Consider the following 16,116-nt stretch of genomic DNA (forward strand, 5'->3'; position numbering starts at 1 on the left):
TACGTACAATCCCATGTTTTTGAAGGAGGTCAATGTCTTGGAAAAATGACTCCTGTTACATGGAGAAAAAAAAAAGAAAATGTACTTGACAGTGCCTGAGAGGTTAACAAGACACCAAGGACAAAACATCTTAAATTAATGGGTTTTTTAAAAAATTTATGACTACTAAGTTTCCCCACCAAAATAAGTCTAACATAGACCATATTACTGGTCTATTTTATTTACTTGTTGACGTAACTGCTATGTGTCTTTGTACAATCATTTCCAATACATGTTTTGGGGGAAAAACTTGAGGTCTTCTACACTAATCAAATATTTAGCTAGCAATAATGAGTAGATTATATCTTACATCATCATCCTGATAACCGCTACAGTCTTCAACGACTTGATCCTCTGAAACTTTCATTTTGAATCCTGGTTACTGTAAATGAAAGGAAGAATCTCAAATTATTACTTTTCCCTTTTTAAGGTTTATATCAATTACCAAGAAGAACTAATGTTGGCTAACTTATGTCAGCTAGTCTAATGATGACCGACTTTCCCTGTTTACCTTTATATTGCTCCAAAAATAAATAATAATTTTGGTAAAACTTTTCAGACGACTAAATTATCTTATTTTAAGTGAGTACACTGACTACCAAGCTTAACAATGGCTTTGTTAAATGGCTGGGGCCATTGGCGGGAATTCGTCACTAACTGTTGCATTTACGGACAGTCAGCATTATAAAATACTATTTGCTTCGGTCGCATAAAGTCGCATTCATTTGCCAGCGTCACTATCAGACTCAATATCGCTATGCTCAAAAACAGCTTCACAAGTGTCACTCCCTGTGCTTACAGATATATTGTTGGTTAAATACATTGACATCAGGCTTGACCATTGACGCTGTCAGAACTGTCCAGACGGACCGTAAAGAGGCGGACTTACACCTGTCTGTTGTGTTATGGCGACACCCTGTGGGTGACAGACTAATTAACTTTCCTGTCCAATATTTCTGATTATGAACAACGCCAAACAGCCTTGCCTTTGAACCATTTCACACAATTACATAAGTTTTTACATATTTTGATATTATATTTAGGCTTCTTTAGACCACATTAAACTATTTCTTTGTTTATGATTTACAGAAAAGGCGATTATGGCCTATTAGGCAATAACACCATGACCAAATAAACCCAAATATGCTAAGTGGTTTTTAAAAATAAGGATTACAGGTATACTTACAGCATAGACCCATTCTTAATTAGGAAACTGATAAAAGTCAGTTTAATTTCGAGGAACACTTTGTACTGGTCAACCACACAATTAGGCAACATTTATGATCATATGTGTTTCTTTATACTATTAATGTAAGTCTTTAGTTTGTTCTTTTATTTATTTGTGCATTAGTCTGCAGTCTCTCGAATGGCAGTGAAGGAACACTAAAGTGTCATAAGTGACATTTAACATATGGTTAGACCTACAGTAAACAAGTCCAAGACTCCACATGTGCGTTATTTTCTCTGATCCCACCTTGACGCACGGTTGCGTCTGAACGTACATCCGTGAAAGTCCTGAAACAGAGCAGCGACGTGATCTGAGGTTATATAAAGATTGAAGCCCTTAGGAAAGTCTCTGTTGAACCTGGACCTCAGAATCCACAGGTGGATCCATATTCTGATTAAACTTGAACTTCTGCACATCTGGTAACTTAAATATCTTGATAGTTCTTTTCTTTGGAAAAAAGTGAGATATCTGAAGAACGAAGAAGACAAAAATACTGAATTTCGGTGATCATGGACATTGATGGCCCCCCAGAGTCCCTGTCGACCAGGGTCAGACGTTGGCTCAATATTGCAGGTAAGACATAATTAATTAATTTTCACATTATATATAGGCTATATATTACACGAAATGCTTTCATTAATTGCAATAAATATTTGTAAGTTTTAAGTCCAACATAATAGCCTATGAGACTTATTTGATGACCAGTGACTGACAGTGAAAATGTCACCTCAGTTTATTGTTTTGGCCGGGTCTCCTCAATCATTTCCTCGCCCAGACGCATTTAGCATTCTGCTTCTTTTCTTTTTGTTTTTTGTTTTTTTCTCACTGTAAAGCATAGATACAACAAGTTGTTGCATCACCTTAGTCCCCATGTGTTTACATCTACGTCTTCAAGAGATCACGTCACGTGAGATGGTGCGTTGCCGGGCAGACAACCTTAATCATATCCTGCAGTGTGTGATAGGACACCAATTTCACATCTTCATGCAGATTCGAGATCAGAAAGAAGGTTATTAAGGACCTTAACAATTAATTCTACATAGGCTTATGATTTTAACATCTGTCTTTGGACCCCCTTAACATCCAGGGCCCGTTCCTGTGATTGATGAACACATGCCTTAATCATTTGCAGTTGTCACGCCTTTGCGAACTTTTTTTAAACACAGTTTTATTGAATATTGAGGATGTAGTAACGGAAACCAAAGGGAAGGAGAAAACAACTACCGGTACAAGTATGAAGAGGCCGCGGGACAAGAGGTTTTCTGTGCTGGAATTTGAGGTGTTTGTTAACAAATTTAACAGTTTTAGTACATAGGCTAATAATACTTTAAAATTGCAATTTCCAGTCTGGTCATGGAGGGATGTCTGGACACCGCTGTGCACACTGTAGGAGACAGACACGTTCAGCAGAGGAAACTGAAAAGGATGACGACGCACAGGCGACGCATGCAGAATTCTCATGTGAAGGCTTTTGTAGCACTGATTTATGATTCACACAATCCGCAATCTGATATTCTTCTCTTTCTTCTTCTTCTTCTTCTTCTCATTATTATTATTATTATTATTATTATTATTATTATTATTATTATTATTATTAGGCTATAGAAACTTGGTATAATATATAACTTTTAATTAGCCTACAGAAACTATGCGCGCTGTCTGTATCCACAGAACTATAATAAACATCATGAAATATGGATGTCACTCAGCTGAAGACTTTTGGATGTGAAGGATGACATGAAACCTTACAAGACTTTAAGTGAACGTCAGAGTTTTTTCATTCTCTGCTCAGCTTCTTGGCTATTTGGTAATGTTACATGTCTATGTTCCTCCTTCAATGAAGAAAATGAGGAACAGATCTGCTCTGCTAAATCCTTCCTCTGATATAAAAATCGATTTACACAAGTGGAGAAAAATCTCTTTCTTTCACCACCTATTCTGCTGTCAGAGGCGGCTCAAACCCTGCCCCTCATCCCAGCTATGCCATGCAGGCGCAAAATGGATCAAGACTTGCTTCTTAGAGCAATAACCTAAATCACAGGTATCAAACATGCGGCCCGGGGGCCAAAACTGGCCCGCCAAAGGTTCCAATCCGGCCCGCAGAATGAATTTGCAAAGTGCAAGTTAGGGCATCAAACTCAAAAATAATATCATAATAACCTATAAATAATGACAACACCAATTTTTCTCTTTTAGTGCAAAAAACATTAAATTATGAAAATGTTTACATTAACAAACTATCCTTTAAAATGTGAATAACTTGAACAAATATGAACAACCTGAAATGTCTGAAGAAAATTAAGTGCAATTTGAACAATATTCTGCCTGTTACTAAATGTTTTGTGTCTTTGTAGATCCGATCTATAATGCATATGTATAAATGATAAGTCGAGACATAATATTGATAAAATTGAACTTATATTTCTTAACAAATTCCATTTTTTTAAAGGTTTTTCACATCCTTTTTGATTGGATAGTTTTTAAATGTAAATATTGGCATAATTGAATGTTATTTTTTGCACTAAAACAATTTGGAGTTGTCATTATTTATTGGCTATCATGCTCTTATTTTACTGGTCTGGCCCACTTCAGATTAAATTGGGCTGAATGGGGCCCCAGGAAGAAAATGAGTTTGACACCCCTGGTCTAAATAATTGCGCAATTAGTGGTAAATGGACTGTCCTCTCCAGAGTTTGCGCACCGAATGGCAGACTTCTACCAATGCTGTGATAGGACAGGCGCAAAATTGGCTAATTGTTTGTGCCTTTCATTTTCTTTGTGCCTCTTTTTTAATGTAAAAATTGGGTAAATGTACTGTATGTCTTAAAGTGTATTTTAGAAATGCATTTTCATAAAAACAACAGGTCTATTTCTTACACATGTTGCATCTAGATAAAGTGTTAAGATACAAAGTCACTGGTTTGTCATGGGCGTGTGGGTCATGTCCACGATGACATCAAAATTGTACATGAAGTTATACAAGTACACACTTCTGAACAATTTCTCGAACTGCAAACACAATTTGCGAGACTATTTTGGCGAGCCATGTGGCCGGTTGTGTATAATTCACAAACGTGTTACCAGTCACACATGCGTAAAGACACAAACAGTTGATCACATCAAACTCATTTTTTCTGCCTCTCTTCAATAGTTTGGATTTGACAGATTTGGGTTTTAAATAAATGGTACTAAAAGGAAACAGTCGGAGGGACATTTGGATTGGCAACAGCTCAGTGACATGACTGGATGTAGAAAGAGCATAGAGATAGTATCTCTCAGAAGTAAATATGAGGTAGAGGTTCACAAATCTGTGAAAAACCATGAAATAATCTCAGAATAAAGTTATTCGACGTAAAATTGTGAAGACACTGAATGTTTCATCATTTACAGTTGGCCTAAATACTGCAAAATATTTTGAGAAGAGTTGAAATATTTGTGCGCAAGGGACAAGACCGAAAATCAATATTAAAATCTTTTTAGTCATTACCTCCGCCAAGGAACGGCAGAGGTTATGTTTTCATCAGGGTCTGTCTGTCTGTTTGTTTGTTTGTGTGTCTGTTAGCAAGATAACTCAAAAGGTTATGGATGGATTTGGATGAAATTTTCAGGAAATCTTGATACTGGCACAAGGAACAAATTATTAAATTTTGGTGGTGGTGGTGGTGGGGGGGGGCAGCAGACTGATCTGCCTTGGTGGAGGTGTGCGCTCTAGTTATTTTTTTCTACTGAAATTAGTGAAATGTAATGAATAAATGATTTAAAGGTTTAATTCAGCTAAATATGTGTCAAAATTACTTTCAGCCTATTTTATGAGGTGAATGTTGCCTATTAATCTAGTCTCAGTTTTTGCAGTTTGTGAAAAAACGTTTAATACAACAGAAGAGTATCAGGCCTATCCAGACTTAAATGGAAATCACACCCAAGAAAAGATGTTTAAAAGCCACTTGTCAAAAATTACAGAGTAAAGTATCTACTAAAACTTATGAAGCGCCGCATGTTCAATGACCTCTGTTGTACTCCTTTTCATTCTTTTTTCCCTTCAGGGGTCTTCTTTCTGGCTGGTAATGGTCCTAATGATGAGAGGCCTCCTGAAAATGACATTATCACTGGACACCAAAACCAGGAGGAAATGTTAAATGTTGGTGATGGAAACGGCAGATCTCTGTCTCCTCCACCACAGCATTTCCAACCACTGAGCTGGATATACTGGCCTCACTGGCATCCAGCTCCCTATGCTCAGGAGCATGTTTATTACTATCCCTGCACTGATGGTTTCCCTTTTGCCTACCCTTATGGAGACCCGTACGCATTTTATTACACTGATCCTCAACCCGTCTATCAGCCAATTCCTCTGGATTTTGATCATCTGTTTCCTGATGCCTTTCATCACCCAGCTGCTGATCTTGCTCCTCACCCTGTTAATCCTCAAGATGACCAACAGGCTATTATGGAGTTACTTCAGATGATTGAAGTAGCAAGGCAAGAAGTGGAAGTTGAAGACAACCACCTACAGACGGATGAGAACAGGCAAAACACCAGCTGTGTTATCTATGTGGAGAACATAGGTCCCCTTGAACATACCTCTGACAGCTCTTTGTCAGAAGATACCATCTCTCCGTCAACATCTGGCCTCAGCTCCTCCAGAAGATGTAACAATTGATAACTAGAAAAGCACTCGGAGAGCGCAGACCTCCGCCAAGGCAGATAGATAGATAGATAGATAGATAGATAGATAGATAGATAGATAGATAGATAGATAGATAGATAGATAGATAGATAGATAGATAGATAGATAGATAGATAGATAGATAGATCTGGGAAATTGCAGTGCAGCAACAGCATTTGACATAGTAAGAAGTAGAATACAAGAATTAAAAAAATAGAACGCAAGAGGAAACACACTATAGGAGAGTATAGTTAAAGATAGGTATAAAAAAGTAAATGTATATAACATTCACAAAGTCAATAATGTTAATAATTACATCCTACATTCCAAATAGCATGGACCAGAAAGCCCTTGTGTCTGATAGTAAGGTCTTAGGGGGCACCTCCAAATGTTCATGGGGAAAGCACAGGTGATGCCTCCAACTGGTCGGTCTGCAGTCTGCACAGTGGGATGTAGATGAAGACATGCATCACCTCCACTGAGGTGAGAAGGACTAAAGACAATGAGTTTCTGACTTTTTAAGAAAGTGGCTAAAATAACCCATATTTTATGCAGGCAAAAAATAATCTGGATGATTCAAATTAGTCTTGGATGTCTCTTGGTCCTGTAGAGTCCTACAGAGAAATAAACAGAAGGGCTTTAGCATAGAGCAAAGGAAAAGCTGCAAAACAGAAGCTCTTTACTCTCTCACGGCCTACAGTTTGTATTGGAGCAATTATACTGGTGAAACATTACATCTCTTACTGGTTGGTCTGCAGGCTGTACAGTAAGATGGAACTGGTGAAAAAGTTGGGATGCACAAAACAGAACATTAGCCTGGGAGCCTGAAGACAACATGGATGTTACTGTGTAAAAACTACTGTCATATGAGGTTATGCAACTTTTTCCATTTAAAAACAGCCAGTGGTGTATCCACTAAGCTGATGTGGCTTCACTGCTCGCCACCATTGAACCACCATCTGTGTTCTGAACATAGGTGGAGATGCAATGTTTTTATTGTAGTAACAGTTTTCATATATCTGTACTTGAAGTGTGTTTTTCTGTGAAATTTTTTGCTTATTCCCTTCACAAACAATTGGCCTACCTGTATTCCTAATCCTTAAATTTTCAAAACAGGTTTGTTACTTTAGTTGTATTTTATTTGAGAGGAACTGTGAATTATTTTCTATTTTGCATCACTGTGCACATTCCCATTATCAAGACTGCTTTTAACCTAAAAGGGTGGGACAGTAACACAGAAAAGACCGTCCCTTTGGGCAATCAATACACACAGCAAACATGAAAATATAACCAGACCAAAACAATGCTAAAGACTGTAGAAATGAACTGGACAAAATGTTAAGCTATAAAAGAGAAAGTGAAACAACAGCAACATAAGACACATTACGTTGGAGTCTCTGATTTTGTTTATTGTGATGAATCAAAATAAATGTAGTCAGAGTTCTTTTTTGACCAAACAGCCGTAAAGAAGTTGGGTCTGCACTTTTCCTGAATCCGTCAGATGTGGGCTGGGTGGTGAGACATGGCCTCCCTCAGTTACCAGATGTAACAGGGAACACAAAAGATGCTTGTATAACAATAAACAGATTTCCATTCGAAGAGTGTTGAATACTAATGTGTACAAGCTCAAATGGTGCAATCAGTCAGCACATGGTACTCAGAAGACAGTAACCTGTAGAGAGATGCCAAGGTTGTGAGTTGGAGCCTCACCTGGAGCAGGGACCGTTTCTTAATCTCTTCCACCATCATACAAGGTTGAATTGAATGCACTTTGCCGGAACATTCAATCATAGACATCCCCGATATTTGTTAGTAATAGGCGACAACACACTGTCATAAACAGACATAAATAGACACAGAGCACAAACTTAAATGCTGTCATGTTTTCTGAAATCTTTTGATTTAGATCTATACCATCTTAGTCTTGCTCAGTGTCCTGCATTGTGTCCTTTACACCATTTTTGTGTTATGACTTCATTTTTGTCTTGTGTCATTGACATTGTTTTTATCCTTTTACTTTATTGTCTTGTTATTGTGTTTTTATGACTGAAGCCTTTCCTCTACATTTTACTTAGCTTTGGTGAGGTCAGCATTTATAAACTCTTCCAGAGGATACCCCATTTTTCATTCTTCCATTTCAGGTCCTGATGCAACAGAGAAATGAACCAAACTCAATGAGATGAGAAAAAATGTTATCAGCGACACATCAGCACTAAGTTATCAAGTCAAAAGGGGCTGTGCTCATGTCAGTCTTAGAAGTTGTAGAAACACCAAAATCACACACGCTAATGGCCGCCTGACAGATCAAGTATCACAGTTAATTAAAGGGAAAAAATCTTTTACATAATTTATGTGAAAAATTATCCAGTTTATATGCAGTATAAATATCAATGAAATACCAATAACTACTTTGAAGGGTGTAATCAACCCATACATTGCACAGTTGTAGCTCTCAAAAGGGGATTTGGGCAGGGGGATCAAGAAAATTTTACAAGGGGTGACAAATGGATGGCAAAAAAGGTTTTTGCAGAGTGGCAATGGAGGACAAAATATGGAAATCCTCATTAGGGGCAGATCCAAATAAATATATATGGTTGGCGGTTCGAATCCCGCTCTGTCCATATGCTATTGTGTCCTTGGGCAAGACACTTCACCCTCTTTGCCTCCAGTGCTGCAACTCACACTGGTGTATGAATGTGTATGAATGTTTGGTGGTAGTCAGAGGGGCCGTAGGCGCAGATTGGCAGCCACGCTTCCATTAGTCTGCCCCAGGGCAGCTGTGGCTACAAATGTAGTTTACCACCACCAGAGGGGGAATGTGAGAGCGAATGGATCCTCTGTACATGCTTTGAGTATGCGTTCATAGAAAAGCGCTATTTAAATCTAATCCATCATCATCATCATCATCATTATTATTATTATTATTATTATTATTATTATTATTATTATTATTATTATATATCAAGAGGGTGCCATGGAGACATGCCATGGACTAATGGATACTCTCTCATTATCAGATGTATCTGGTGTGGCTGTTTATAACATTAGATATACGAAAGGTACACTATATGGACAAAAGTATTTGGACACATTGAATTCAGAAAATATTAATGTTTATATGTTATATCAGCTAGAACAGGACATCTCACAGCTGTAGCCATGATTTGTCCCTATGCTTTAGTCAGGGATAAAAAATAAATAAAACCAGAACCATCTCTGAGGTATTTTGGAAGCAAGGATAACAGTTTAAACAAAACCAGCCAATGCAATGATATTAATCTCAATATAAAACTATATTATGACATCTTGTCATTATTGTTTTGTATCCCCGACTCCTGTTAGGAAAGAAACACCTGAATTCAGTGTCTCCCAATACTTGTGTTCACATAGTGTAGCTCAGGTAGCTTCACCATGTTCTTTACTCAAATGCTAGTACGGATACTTGTGTAAAAAATACTCTGGTAAAAGTTGAAGAACTGATTCAGCTTTTTTATTCAAATAAAAATACCAAATTACAAGCTCTGAAATAATGAACATACATGTTTTCACATGAATGTAAACACTCCAAATTTTAGCCAAAGGCTACTTTCCATCTGTTGTCCCACAGAAGATGTTCCATAAAAAACGGTAAAAGCACAAACAGCTATAAAATTCTGTACAATATCCAGATATCTCAACCATGCACATATTACTTACACTATACACAATACTTTTCACAATTTTGCGCCAGAATTCATGTGTAGACCAGCTATCACACATTATCTAAGACAAAATAAACATATCTTAATCTGTACACACCACATCCATCATTATCAAACACATATTCAGCTATACACACATCAGCACATCCTAATGTCAATCTATACACATAACACCACATAACACACTATTGAGCTCATACCACAAGCTCAAACACACAGCTAAACTAGATCTAAGTCACTGTGTTACGTGTGGGTGCAGCTCTGATTCAACCAAAGCCAGTTTTTCATCTGAGCATTAAAAGAGTTGTATGTGGGACATTCTCTCAGAGTTGACGGTAAGCTGTTCCACAAGTTTCCGCTCAAACTTACAGAGCAGTCTGTCCAATTGTATTGCGCCTATAGGATATCACCAGGTCACCTCTGCTGGTGGCTCTTGTTGTCCTGTGTGGATTAATGTTACATTTAATAAATTCCTTCAACAGAGGAGGAGCTAAAAAAATGCAGTACCTTACATATCAGACAGGCCAATTTTAGATTAATCATGTTTTGGAAATTCAGTAACTTGTGCTTTTTTAGAATATAACAGTGGTGATGGGATAACAGTTTTCTAACAAGTGTTTTTAATGCTGAGTCCTGCATCATCTGTGTTGGCATCATATTGATGAATCCATCAATATGATCAATAAGACTACAACTTCCCCTCCCTCTGTCACTCCACAAACACAAACCAGGTTGACAGTCAGATATTTACAGAACTGACCACCAGTTGAAACACCTGTAGCTCGACAGAATTCACACTGACAGACAACAGTATACAAGCCCAATCCAAAAGACAAAACTTACACCTGAAAGTATTTTCCATCACACATAATACGACCACCACAACTGCATTTTTATGATTCAGATTCTTCTGTCAGTCACACATATACATACAAGGATTCATTCTGCCCTGCATAGGTAAACTTAAATCTAACTGTAATTCATGTCATACAGGATTTGCCCATTCTGATTTAGATACAATGATACAACAGCCTCATGTTACCCAAAAATAACAACTGTCAACTGAACTTCTCTGTAGAAACTCATGAGCATTCATGCCAGTCCATAATGAGTAAAACATGAGAAAAAGTCTGGTGTATAGACATTCAGTAGCAGGATGGAAAAAGGCTGTACAAGAGGACTTGGATTCATATTTCCACATTCTGAATACATAGTTTGTATCTGTCTTCACTTTTCTACCAGAGAAAAACACTGAACATCAAACCTGATGCTTTGTCATTTGTCCGCTGAGGTTGTTTCATGGTTAGATTAATACATTTCGAGATAACCGTCACCACCACCATCAGTCAGTTCATTCTGACGAATCCATACTGAAATAGTTGAAATACTTCTGTTCTAACAGATTGGCTGTGGTTCTGCTGACCAGGTGCTGGAGAAAAACTATAAATCACTATTTTCAGATATGAGCTCCATACATATACGTTACTACTGTAAAAAAAAAAAAAAAAAAAAATGCAATTAATATACTACTGGTGTATTTTTATATTTAGGTTTGTTTACTCTTTGAAATGCATGTGACACACAAATGACAACATCATCCACAGTCTGCATTTATGTATCAGTCCAGAGTCTCTTCATCATTAACAGATCTGCTGCAGCATCTCCACGTGGTATCAAGTCTGTTTTTCAGGCAGAATGTACACACACACACACACACACACACACACACACACACACATATATATTTTTTAAATCAAGGAATACTTTTCAGAGCTGACTATGACAGTAGACACAAGGTGATGGAGTGTACATAACTCACTGATAAAATCACATAATTTGTAAAAGTAACATCATGACAAGTTAGAAGGAATACACTGAGAAATTTAATTTTAGTGTAAATAATTACTCAGCAAAGGTGTATAGTTTAAAGCTCTTTGCCTCATAGATGTTGTTGCCCCTAGCATAACAATGTCTCAGTCTTAGAATTTAAAGTTATAAAAATCATAACTTATTTAAAAGACATACAACCTGTAGATTGAGTGTAAACACTGGGATTTGTATTAGATTTGATGTTTTTATTGTTCACTCGACATTAGAAGACAGAGATTAGACAGTGTCAAATTGACAACAGGGAAAAATAATCATAAAAAAACAGACATTTGCATGTTTAATACAAACACTGAGCATCACCCTTCACCACCCAACAGAACCTCTTACTGCCTTTGACAAATGGTGTGTTTAGAGGCTTAGATGAAAAGAGTTTTTGTAATTTCAGACACTATTAAAAGGAAAATGTGACAATGCATGAAGGTGTGAAATGTTTAAAAGCAGAAAATGAAGAGTGGTTTCAAGTGAAAGGCATTATACTTTGATATAAAACATAGTACAATAGTGAAATGACAGAAACGTACCACATAGAAAACTGTCATTAATGTTGTAGAGGCCAGTCTGTGTATAACATTTCAATCATTTACTATTGCCTACAGTATGTCCTGTTTGTTACAACATCTTTCAAATATTCTGTTAACTCAACTCCCTGATTACAGATAGAACCAAAAAGCACAAGATGGACAAATTGTGAAGCATTTTCTTCAGACTGCAACACCAACATGTAACTGTTAACCTCAGTCTTTCATTCTTTTATTGTAACCATTTGTCCCTGCTGGAGACTAAAGAATACAATATTTATGGTATTTTCCAAAAGAAAAAAAAAAAAGAGAGAGAGAAAAAGACTGCTTCTGGAAAGCAGTCTCTGCATGATGTTGAAGTAAGGAGAGATAGTGAGAGAGAAGTGTTCGACCCATTTTACTTCCTCTTCTGATCAGAATGGCCAAACCCCAAAACAGTGGAGACAGCCCAAGACTTTGCTGTTGTTCCTCTAAACCACCAAAGCTCTTTTCCCCCTCTCCAGTCTCTCTGTCTCTCCTTGGGACCAGCCCCGCTGTATAGTTAGCAGCAGATCTCGTGTTGGAGTCTTTTGCCTCCTCAGATCTTGCCCGGCGCTGGAGGCATCATGCCCGGCATCCCACCAGACATTCCCGTGTTGGGCCCCAGCAGGATCTAGAAAAGGAAAGAGACAGTAAATTTCCTTAAGTTGCTTTGTCCATAAATGTGATGATGTCTCAATTACCTTTACAAATGTCCTCACCTGTCTCTGCTGTTGTAGTTGCTGCTGCTCCAGCTGTAGTCGCTCTGTCTCAAACACCACCGGCAGCACCAGAATCATGAAGGAAGTAGTGCCCACCCAAAGTGCAGAGCGGGAAAAACTGAAATAAAAAGTGGCATAGTTAAAGGTTCAGTTGGTGGATTTTAGTGACACCTAGAGGTACAGCTGTGGACTGCACCACACTGGTAAATCTTAACCCTCACATTTATTGTCCACGAATAAAGAGTGTGGATTTATTCCATCTGTTCAAGTCTTTTAAAACAATGAGCATCAGACACAGGTTTATTGTCATGTATAGTTTTTCAATATAAAGGCTGAAGGTTAAAATTAACTCATTTTACTATCCTCACAGGGAAATTTGGTCTCTGCATTTTACTCAGCCTAATACACACAGTACCTAGCATTTGCACTACCATTAGCATCAATATCAGCACATAGCACATATTAGGAGCAGTGAGCTGCCATTGAAAGCAGTTGGGGACCAACTCCAGATCTTCATCAGCAATGTGGTCAGGGGTACAGACAGGAGAATTAACTTATATGTACCTGTCTTTAATGGGGGGGGTGGGGAGCAGAGGACCTGAAGAAAACACATGTAGTGAGGAGAGAACAAGTAAACTAAACACAGTCCAACAGAGTCAAATGTTCTATGCTGTATTTCTTTATCATGTATCCATTCAGTTTGCTTGAAATGTATTAAATTGGGATTTGTATTATTAGCTGGATGTGAAATGACCTCTATGAGGGTGGGATTTCAGTCATATAGCACAGGCCTACATTACAATGTTTAAACAAGTGAAAAAGTAAGTGGTGCTTACTAATACCCCTGCCCAGCAGAACAACACTTTGCCCTCCTGCTCACTGATACCAAACCTGTACAGTGTGGAGATACATCTACTAATGTGAGACCTGAGGAGCTTCAAAGATGGATGACTGAAGGTGCAGAAGTTGGTGCAAGGGAAAAGAGCAAAAACTGAGAGACAGGCGCATGTAAAGAACATGTGTGTAAATTTGAAAAGAATCAAGTGAACAGTGTCTGAGAATTCAGATGGACAAAAATCTCAGATGGACAGAATTCCTGGTATATTCTGATATACTATACCCCTGCCAAGGGTATAATATAAATGCGCATGTGACTTACGAATACGAGGAGTCAAAGGCTGTTATTGCAAACCTCTGGACTAGATGACTATGACATACTGTCAGAAATAAATGCATTAATGTGATAAGATAAAAGACATACCTATAAAACTTCTTAACCATTGAGACAGAGCACTGTGCAGACACCTCAGCAGCACTGCGCACTGTGTCAGGAAACATCTCCGTCAAACCCCATAACCTCTCCATCAGTGTCTCATCCAGCTTAAAGAGAAACACAAGAATGGCACATTTGACTTTATGAAAACATTACAAATGTGCAATCAACCAGCGTCTACTATGAATAATATCACACAGTAAAGTTTACATTCACCCACAAGGTTTAATCATGAACTTGTTAGATATATTTGAAATGTGATATTATAAAGTACAATAATATTACCTAATATTTTCAAAACTTTAACACTTGTTCATACATTATTGATACTCGGCGGTAACGATGCTGTAGATAAAGCTGCTCCACAATATGTAAAGTAGTTCAAATTAGGCTTGGGCTTAAAAGTAGATTTATGATATGTTCAACCACTTAAGTGTTTTGCCATATTCTCATCATGAATGAAATATACTGGACTAAAAATGGCCTTATTAACATCAAACATCAACAGCAGCATATACATTAATTCAACCCAAAAACTTAATATACACCCAGCCGGAACCGTTTTACTGAACACTTTAAATTGTTGATAAGACTTTCAAGATTCTATGCAAATAAAATCTATCCTGCATAATTGGAGATTGCAGTGATGATTTTTCAGAGTATCGTGTTAGCACCTTATCATAATGATCTTAATACTTAATCCATCATCATAACCATAAAAACATATCCAATGAAAGGAAGTCATAGTAATTACTCCAGTTCCTGGTTGAATTGTGATTAAGATAAATGCACAGGCATGGCAATTATGACATTTACTGAAACAAACATATTGGTGGAAAGGTTAGTAGTTGTCAATGTGAACCTTCGCCATATAAATTGTTATTACAAAGCTATGACACATATTTAATGAAATGATAAAGGACAGTACAGTCTTTGGTTAGATAAGTGATGGTGCAGAGTTTTGGTTCGCGTTACAACCCTGCTGTTAATGAACGAGAGTGTTAATTGAATATCACGTATTGTTAGGATGTTGCCTCGGAGTTGTACACTGTTAACTCCTATTAGCTTACAGAGCAATTAGCCGTTTAGCTAGCCATGCGAAGCTACTTTAAAGGGGGGGGGGGGGGGGGGGGGGTTGACAGAGGCAAAGGACGACTGTGTTTAATTTTCATTCCCCGGAGTGTTTGGAAGCCTGTCCACTTACATCTTCATCTTCGTCGTCGTCAATCTCGTCCTCGGGGGCCGGGTAGACACCGGGCCCGCACTTGGGGAGAGCTCCTCGATTCCAGCCATGTTTTCCAATGAGTCCGCTCCTCTACCACGGGGCTGGATGAGCTGTGCTAACTGCCTACTGACAAGCCTGTAAAAGCGGACTGTAAGCGTAGTGTTGGTCTGACTATTATTTTTCACAAGTTAACATTAAAATGAACACTGCTGTGCGTGAAACGGTCGGTTCCGAGGTCACACTAGGGAAACGTGAGGCTCAGGGTCAGATGACGTAAAGGGCGGAGGTTATTTTTGAGTTAAGCGCAAATAAATAACGCCCCCTATCGTGTGGGCTGTATGAGAGCATACTGACTGCTGACAAATAACACCGTCAAATGGCACCTTTAGCTAACCCAACGTATGTAAGTTTAACCTATGATAGCAGAAATATTCAGAGCCTTTTTTTTTTAAGTACACGTGCTAAGACCACTCTATAAAGGTAAAACACGTGCCTTCAAAAACTTAAGTAAAATGATGTAAAATCATCAGCACAGTATTGAAAGTAAAAGTACTCATTGTGCATTAAAATGTCAGTGTTTTACATATTAGTTTATTTGCACGTACTATACATAGCAAGGCAGTAAGAATTATGGATTCCACAGGGCAGGAAGGGGATGAGTCATTGTCATCTGAAAACCTGTCAGACAAATGCAAGTAAAATATTCGCCTATAAAATAAGTAGTAGTATAAAGTTGCATGAAAACTCGGGAAGTACTCAATATACAGCAGTAAAAAGTCTGAGATTCTGAAATTTCACCTATCTTTATTTATCAAAAATAAATAGAATAACCAAAT

General features: G+C 37.8%; 2 protein-coding genes across 2 annotated transcripts in view; both read right to left on the reverse strand.

Annotated features, from left to right (window-relative positions):
* Positions 1–406, reverse strand: part of LOC115410251 (meiotic recombination protein DMC1/LIM15 homolog) — an 8,372-nt gene extending 7,966 nt beyond the window's left edge. Inside the window, exons 1-2 of the mRNA XM_030121809.1 lie at positions 350–406; positions 8–52 (exon numbers count right to left, since the gene is read on the reverse strand). Of these exons, the coding sequence (XP_029977669.1) occupies positions 8–52; positions 350–406 (102 nt within the window). The remainder of the gene's footprint in view (positions 1–7; positions 53–349) is intronic.
* An 11,263-nt stretch (positions 407–11,669) lies between these two features.
* LOC115410616 (mitochondrial import receptor subunit TOM22 homolog) lies at positions 11,670–15,566 on the reverse strand. The gene is given in 5 exon segments (XM_030122339.1): positions 11,670–12,694; positions 12,783–12,900; positions 14,044–14,162; positions 15,260–15,291; positions 15,294–15,566. Coding segments are annotated over 5 exon segments (399 nt in total). The 5' UTR covers positions 15,349–15,566; the 3' UTR covers positions 11,670–12,619.
* Between the last annotated feature and the right edge of the window lie 550 nt (positions 15,567–16,116).

This window comes from Sphaeramia orbicularis, chromosome 19, assembly GCF_902148855.1.
Source record: "Sphaeramia orbicularis chromosome 19, fSphaOr1.1, whole genome shotgun sequence".
NCBI classification, from domain to species: Eukaryota; Metazoa; Chordata; class Actinopteri; order Kurtiformes; family Apogonidae; genus Sphaeramia; species Sphaeramia orbicularis.